The sequence below is a fragment of the Lathyrus oleraceus genome, chromosome 5, assembly GCF_024323335.1.
Source record: "Lathyrus oleraceus cultivar Zhongwan6 chromosome 5, CAAS_Psat_ZW6_1.0, whole genome shotgun sequence".
Taxonomy (NCBI): Eukaryota; Viridiplantae; Streptophyta; class Magnoliopsida; order Fabales; family Fabaceae; genus Lathyrus; species Lathyrus oleraceus.
The window spans coordinates 587,724,227-587,731,433 of NC_066583.1; the positions used below are offsets into that span (position 1 = coordinate 587,724,227).

At 26.6% G+C, this 7,207-nt stretch overlaps 1 protein-coding gene across 1 annotated transcript; it reads left to right on the top strand.

Moving 5' to 3' along the window:
• Window positions 1-1,928: 1,928 nt before the first annotated feature.
• On the top strand, window positions 1,929-6,953 carry LOC127082252 (uncharacterized). The gene is made up of 3 exons (XM_051022493.1): window positions 1,929-2,124; window positions 6,138-6,275; window positions 6,376-6,953. Exons 1-3 carry the CDS (start codon window positions 1,929-1,931, stop codon window positions 6,951-6,953), a joined length of 912 nt encoding a protein of 303 aa, XP_050878450.1.
• Window positions 6,954-7,207: the final 254 nt, after the last annotated feature.

A 7,207-nucleotide genomic window follows, 5' to 3' on the forward strand; every position in this document is an offset into this window, starting at 1 on the left:
CCGTTTAGTTAGTTTTGATTTGAATGTTAGCTTATGTTAGTTTGCAATTTTCTACTTATTTGGGATATAAAAAAGAGCGAAGAGAAATGTTTTTGAATTTTCATTAATGAGAGAGGACCTAAAAATGTTTTTATTATTAGGGGGTCTAACAAGATTTCATAATCCCACTCCTACGTATCTCCAAGTGCAATAGAGAATTCAAGGCTTACGTAGTTACGGGTAGAAAATGTTTATTTGTTGATCGATTTTAGAAAAATCTATCTTGTATTAATCAAAGAAAAACATTATTTTAACCAAAATATGTGAGGAGCGGGCGTTTCTATCACATTGAATGGATGTACAAATCAACATTCATGGGAAAACATCACTTATCTCAACTCAACGATTGTGGGTGAAGCATTGCTTTGCATCATCTTAAGACAAAATGTCTTTCTTTTATAAAAAGGTTTTTAAGATCAATCGCACGACGGTGAGAAAAAGAGTTTGATTGGTTGAATGTGTTTTAGGTGAATGACAAATGTTTGATGAGAAAGAGACCTAAGCCTCAGGATCAATCATTCGGGATTCCACCAGAATGCTAGATTCTAACGGTCCTTTTTCATTCAAGATTAATTGAGAAAATTGTTTGATGGACAATGAAGACTTGATAAGAATAAATTGTTCAAAGAGATACGCTAGAATGCTTGATCCCAACGATCCTTATTTTTTCAAGTTAATTAAAGTGTTTTAAGAACGAAAGAAAAGAATGAACAGTTTACCCTAAACGCGTGGCTCGGGACCGGTCATTCGAGGGTTATGCTGGAATGTCAGATTCCAACAGTCCTCTTCTTTAGTGTTAGCTTAGAAAAAAGTTTTTGATATTCCGTTTGATTTAAGAAAAGTCGCTCGATGTTTGACCGAGGCTTGATTCGTGTAAATGAGAAATAATTTGAAAATAGTTTGAGTTAGTGAGATTTTGAAAATTAACTTGATGTTGATCAAGTGTTTGTTCTTGTTCGAGAGGTTGATTTTATATTTTATTTTTGTTTATTATCTAATTGATTATTTATTCTAACTAATGGAAAATAAGAGCAATAAAGATAATTAAACAATTACAAATAAAGGATGGGGGATACACTTGACAATTAGGGAATGTGATAAAAATGCAATAAAGTAAAAAAAAAATTAAAATTTTAAACAACCATCATAAATGAATAATAAGCAAAATAAAACCTCAATAATAAAGATAAAAGCATTATTAATTTGTTGTTACCTTTTAGATAGTTGAAGTTTTTTGTTATGATTTTTTTTGATATATTTAAAAAAAACTAATTATTTTATTGAGTAAATAAATCTAATTAAAAGAGAAAATAAAACAAAATACTTTTACCATTTTTTTTCAATAGAAACCAATCTTTCCTTTTTACTAATTAATCAAATAGTTATTTATTCTTTATTTTACTATTATATATTTTTGTAAAAATGAAATAAAAAACAAGTAAAATAAAAATAAAAAATAACAAACTAAAATAAAAAAGTAACAAACAAAAAATTTAATGGGGTGTGTTTGAACTCACGACCACAAAATTTATTTTGAAATTAAAATAATAAATAACAATCAATAACCAAACATACATGGACACATGAAAATATTGTTAAGAAAAATAGAAATTAAATTATTTTTCTTCTTAATCTCAACTAAGAGACAACAAAAAAAAGTAAAATTCTTTTCTTAGTTTCAAAATTCCCTCTTTCTTCTTTCTATAAAAGATCTTAAAATCTCTTTTTATAACAACCAATTAAAAAAAACAAATGAAACCATCTTTCTCATGCCACACTCTCTTTAACAGTTGTTAAAAAAATATAAGCAAAACACAACATTTAGAGAAATGCATATACATAGTAAGAAAAAAAAACAAACTTGGATCATACCAAAATGAAAAAGAAGAATGGAAGATAAAATTTACCACGGCGGTGGTGATACTTACGCGTTGGAGGTGACGGCAGAAGAACTGCAAAAGCTGGTCAGCTGTTCCGCGTCGGCTGCAACGGGGTGTGGAGTACTACGGTGGTTGAAAGGAGTATTATATTCGAATGGTGGCAAAAGTTTTCGTTTCTCGCTGGCAAATTGTTTAGGATGTAGTGGTAGGTTGTTGTGTGGATTCCGAAAAAATCAAGTTTGAGGAGAGGAGTTTAATGGTGAGTTTGGCTTAGTGAGCAATGAAGTTTTGAATATGGTGGTTGTTTCAACAACACGAAGCAAGGTTGCTGAAAGAAAGAAAAAAGTTACACACACACACACACAGAGAGAGAGAGAGAGAGAGAGAGAGAGAGAGAGAGAGAGAGAGAGGCACAATGAGTACGTTATTGCATTGTGCTATAAATGATGGAGGGAGTATGTACTGAAACTTAATTTTTTGGAACTCTCTTCTATTTTCTATTTCATTCCCTTCTCCTTTCAAAGTTAAGAGAGAGAGAGAGAGTATGAATATGTGTGAGGGCGCCATTGGTAGTTTGTCCCATCTCTTTGCATAACAAGTGTATTTATAGGTGACTCAAACTAGGGTTACTAACTTAGACAAAACCAAAAATGCGCTTTTTATAATTTTTGATGTGTAGAAACGAATTCTAATAAATAAAACAACTATAATTAAAATAAATATAAATAATTAAAATAAACTAGAAACAAAAGCATGAACAATTCTATTTATTGTTTATGAATATTTTGACTAAAAAACTAAAAATAAAATGACTCAAAATACATAAAAATAGGGTGCAAGAGTGCCCGAAAAATTAAACTGAATGCACCAAAATGATCAACGCAAAATAAATTTCTCGGAAACATATAGGATTTTATCGAACTTTGAAATAAAAATGTTCGGTTAAACTACACGACTGAAAAAGTAGTCGAAAAAATAAAACAAGCATGCCAGGTTAAACAACTCAAACCTTAGATTAACAAAACCGACGTCTGGAAGCTCGATTTTGAAGTTTTTCGCCTATTAACTTCTCATATCTACTTTTAATATATAAAAGTTAATTACTACCAAATTCACGTCATAACCTAATTAAAATTAATAAAACATGGTTATTCAAGTCTCTAATTGTCTTTTTGCGTTATTGGTATTTGTTAATCCAATGTTAATAATTATTACATTGTATCTCTATTTTAAAGGAAAATATATTAATTATTATGAACCCAACTTTAGTAGGTGTGGAGACACAATTTCATATACCAATAAACTCTTTCATATTCGTTAGCAAGCACATTGTATCCCTTTTAATTACAAATACTAATAAACACAATTTCATCTTTCCATGTATTTCACTATTTCCATTAACCCTAAATCTCCTTGATTCTCCCATAATAATCAATTTTCATCTGCCAATGCATTTGTGTGGCGGAGTTTCAAATTCAAAAGGAGAAAATGTATGTGTTTTATTTTCTTCATCCACTTATCTCATCATCTTTTACAAAATCAAAAATTGAATAGTATATAGCTTTACAAATCATTTTAGGTTGATTACAATCCTTTCGTTTCAATTTCAATTTCAGTTGATTTGTTCATCCATCAACGCATTTGTGTGTCAGAGTTGCAAAGGAGAAAAGGTAAGATTTTTTATTTTTTTTGTCTATCAATCTCATCTTTTTTACAAAGTCGAAAATTAAACGATATATATATATATATATATATATATATATATATATATATATATATATATATTTGCGAATGAATTTTGATTAACATGTTGCTTTTAGTTTCTATTGATTAAGATTATAGGAATTTCTTCCTTTTCAATTCCAATTATTTTGTTCGTACATGAATACCTTCCTTTTTTAGAAGATATATATTTTTTACAAATATAATTTATGTAACATTACAATATTTCTATTTGATTTAAGGTCTCATTCTATTCTCATGGGTGCTTTGAGTCAACTCAATTTAGTTTCTCGACTTTCTTCCCTTCACAGTTATGCCAATTCTGTTTGAATAATGGGAAACAAACAAATCATTATTGATTTATCCAAAAAAAACTATTTTCATAAATACTATGCATTCTCTATATCTTCTTAAACAAATCCAGAAAATCCATTTTCATAAATATTGATCATTCTCTATTTTACTCCAAAATCCATCTCAAATAACCAAATCAATTTTATTCAATTCTTTTTCCTTCTTTATTTACACTATTTTCATCCCAGAATTTTGGTTCTAACCCATTATTTTTCCTCTATCTCAATTTAAAATTTCAATTTAAAGTGAGCATGGTGACAATGGCAAGTTATAATGTTCCTGATTTTGATTCCATATATTTCAACTTTGTTGATTTTGGAGATTTTTTATTTTGACTTTTGATTTCATCTATTTCGGTTAAGTTCTAATTATTGTGTTCTGGATTTAGATTTATTTCAATTTCTATCTATTTCGGTTAAGTTCTAAAAAACATAATAAATGACACTAAAATAAATAAATGTAAAATAAAATTTAAATAAATAAGAATGCATCTTTAAATATTTATGATATTTTATAAATATATATAGATTACCAATGTTTAAAAAATCAAATTGGACATTAAATGGATGAAACTCCGTATCAATGTTCAATCGATTCAACCAATTCAACTGCATTTGAACCCGATATAAAAAAAAACTAAAAATTAAAAAACATAATAAAAGACATTAAAATAAATAAATGTAAAATAAAATTTAAATAAATAAGAATGCATCTTTAAATATTTATGATATTTAAATATTTATGATATTTTATAAATATATATAGATTACCAATGTTTTAAAAATCAAATTGAACATTAAATCGATGAAACTCCGTATCAAAGTTCAATCGATTCAACCAATTCAACTGCATTTGAACCGGATATAAATAAAAAAGATTAAAAATAAAAAACATAATAAATGACATTAAAATAAATAAATGTAAAATAAAATTTAAATAAATAAGAATGCATCTTTAAATATTTATGATATTTAAATATTTATGATATTTTATAAATATATATAGATTACCAATGTTATAAAAATCAAATTGAACATTAAATCGATGAAACTCCGTATCAAAGTTCAATCGATTCAACCAATTCAACTGCATTTGAACCGGATATAAATAAAAAATATTAAAAATTAAAAAACATAATAAATGACATTAAAATAAATAACTGTAAAATAAAATTTAAATAAATAAGAATGCATCTTTAAATATTTATGGTATTTTATAAATATATATAGATTACCAATGTTTTAAAAATCAAATTGAATATTAAATCGATGAAACTCCGTATCAAAGTTCAATCGATTCAACCAATTCAACTGCATTTGAACCGGATATAAATAAAAAAATTAAAAATTAAAAAACATAATAAATGACATTAAAATAAATAAATGTAAAATAAAATTTAAATAAAGAAGAATGCATTCCTTAAATATTTATGATATTTTATAAATATATATAGATTACCAATGTTTTAAAAATCAAATTGGACATTAAATCGATGAAACTCCGTATCAAAGTTCAATCGATTCAACCAATTCAACTGCATTTGAACCCGATATAAATAAAAAAGATTAAAAATAAAAAACATAATAAATGACATTAAAATAAATAAATGTAAAATAAAATTTAAATAAATAAGAATGCATCTTTAAATATTTATGATATTTTATAAATATATATAGATTACCAATGTTTTAAAAATCAAATTGGACATTAAATCGATGAAACTCCGTATCAAAGTTCAATCGATTCAACCAATTCAACTGCATTTGAACCGGATATAAATAAAAAAGATTAAAAATTAAAAAACATAATAAATGACATTAAAATAAATAAATGTAAAATAAAATTTAAATAAATAAGAATGCATCTTTAAATATTTATGGTATTTTATAAATATATATAGATTACCAATGTTTTAAAAATCAAATTGGACATTAAATGAATGAAACTCCGTATCAAAGTTCAATCGATTCAACCAATTCAACTGCATTTGAACCGGATATAAATAAAAAAAATTAAAAATTAAAAAACATAAAAAATGACATTAAAATAAATAACTGTAAAATAAAATTTAAATAAATAAGAATGCATCTTTAAATATTTATGATCTTTAAATATTTATTTCTAACTATGATGATCCACTAGAAGCCATTGTTAGTGAAACATATCCGAATTTTCTTAACAATTACAAGAATCCAGAATTTTTGCAATCAAGAGCTATATTGGCAGGAACAATTGAAACGGTTGACATCATAAATCAATATGTTTTGGGATTCATACCAGGTATGCGTTATCCATTGTAAACATATTTATAGATACATTCATATATTTGTATGTACTAACATAGATTTATAATAATAAAATTTCAAAATTTTTCCCAAAGGTGAAGAAAAGGAATATTTAAGTTCAGATTCTGTAGACACTTTTGACGGTGAAGGAAATGAAGCTTTTGATGTTTTGACCCCAGAATTTTTGAATACACTTACAACTTCCAGTCTACCTAACCACAAGATTAAATTAAAGATTGGGACCCCTATTATGTTGCTTCGAAACATTGATCAACCTGAAGGTCTCTGCAATGGAACAAGGCTTATAGTTACAAGATTGGCAAACCACGTTATCGAGGCAAAGATTATATCTGGAAAGAATATTGGAGGGGTTATCTATATTCCAAGAATGGATATGACTCCAACACAATCTCCGTGGCCATTCAAAATGACTAGAAGGCAATTTCCCATAACTATATGTTATGCTATGACAATTAACAAATCTCAAGGTCAGTCATTGGATTATGTTGGATTGTATTTGCCTAGAAGTGTATTTAGTCATGGTCAACTATATGTTGCAATATCAAGGGTCAAAAGCAAAAAAGGGCTTAAGATATTAATCCATGACAAGGATAACCATCAATTGAATTCTACAACAAACGTCGTGTTCAAAGAAGTTTTTGAAAGCTTATAGAACATAAGTTTTTCATTAGTTATATTATATCAACAAATGTCGTTGTTTATTATTAGAATTTTATTGAATGAGTTGTATAAAATATACATTATGTTTTAACATTTGTTTATATGGATGTAATTGTTTTTTACAAGGTAATGAATCATCACTTCCTAAAAGGTTGCAGGCAGGTTTTGTATAAATCCAGTTTTTTAAGGACCAAAGAATTGTACGAAGTTAAATCATTTTTGTTGCTGGACTTATTTCTCACAATT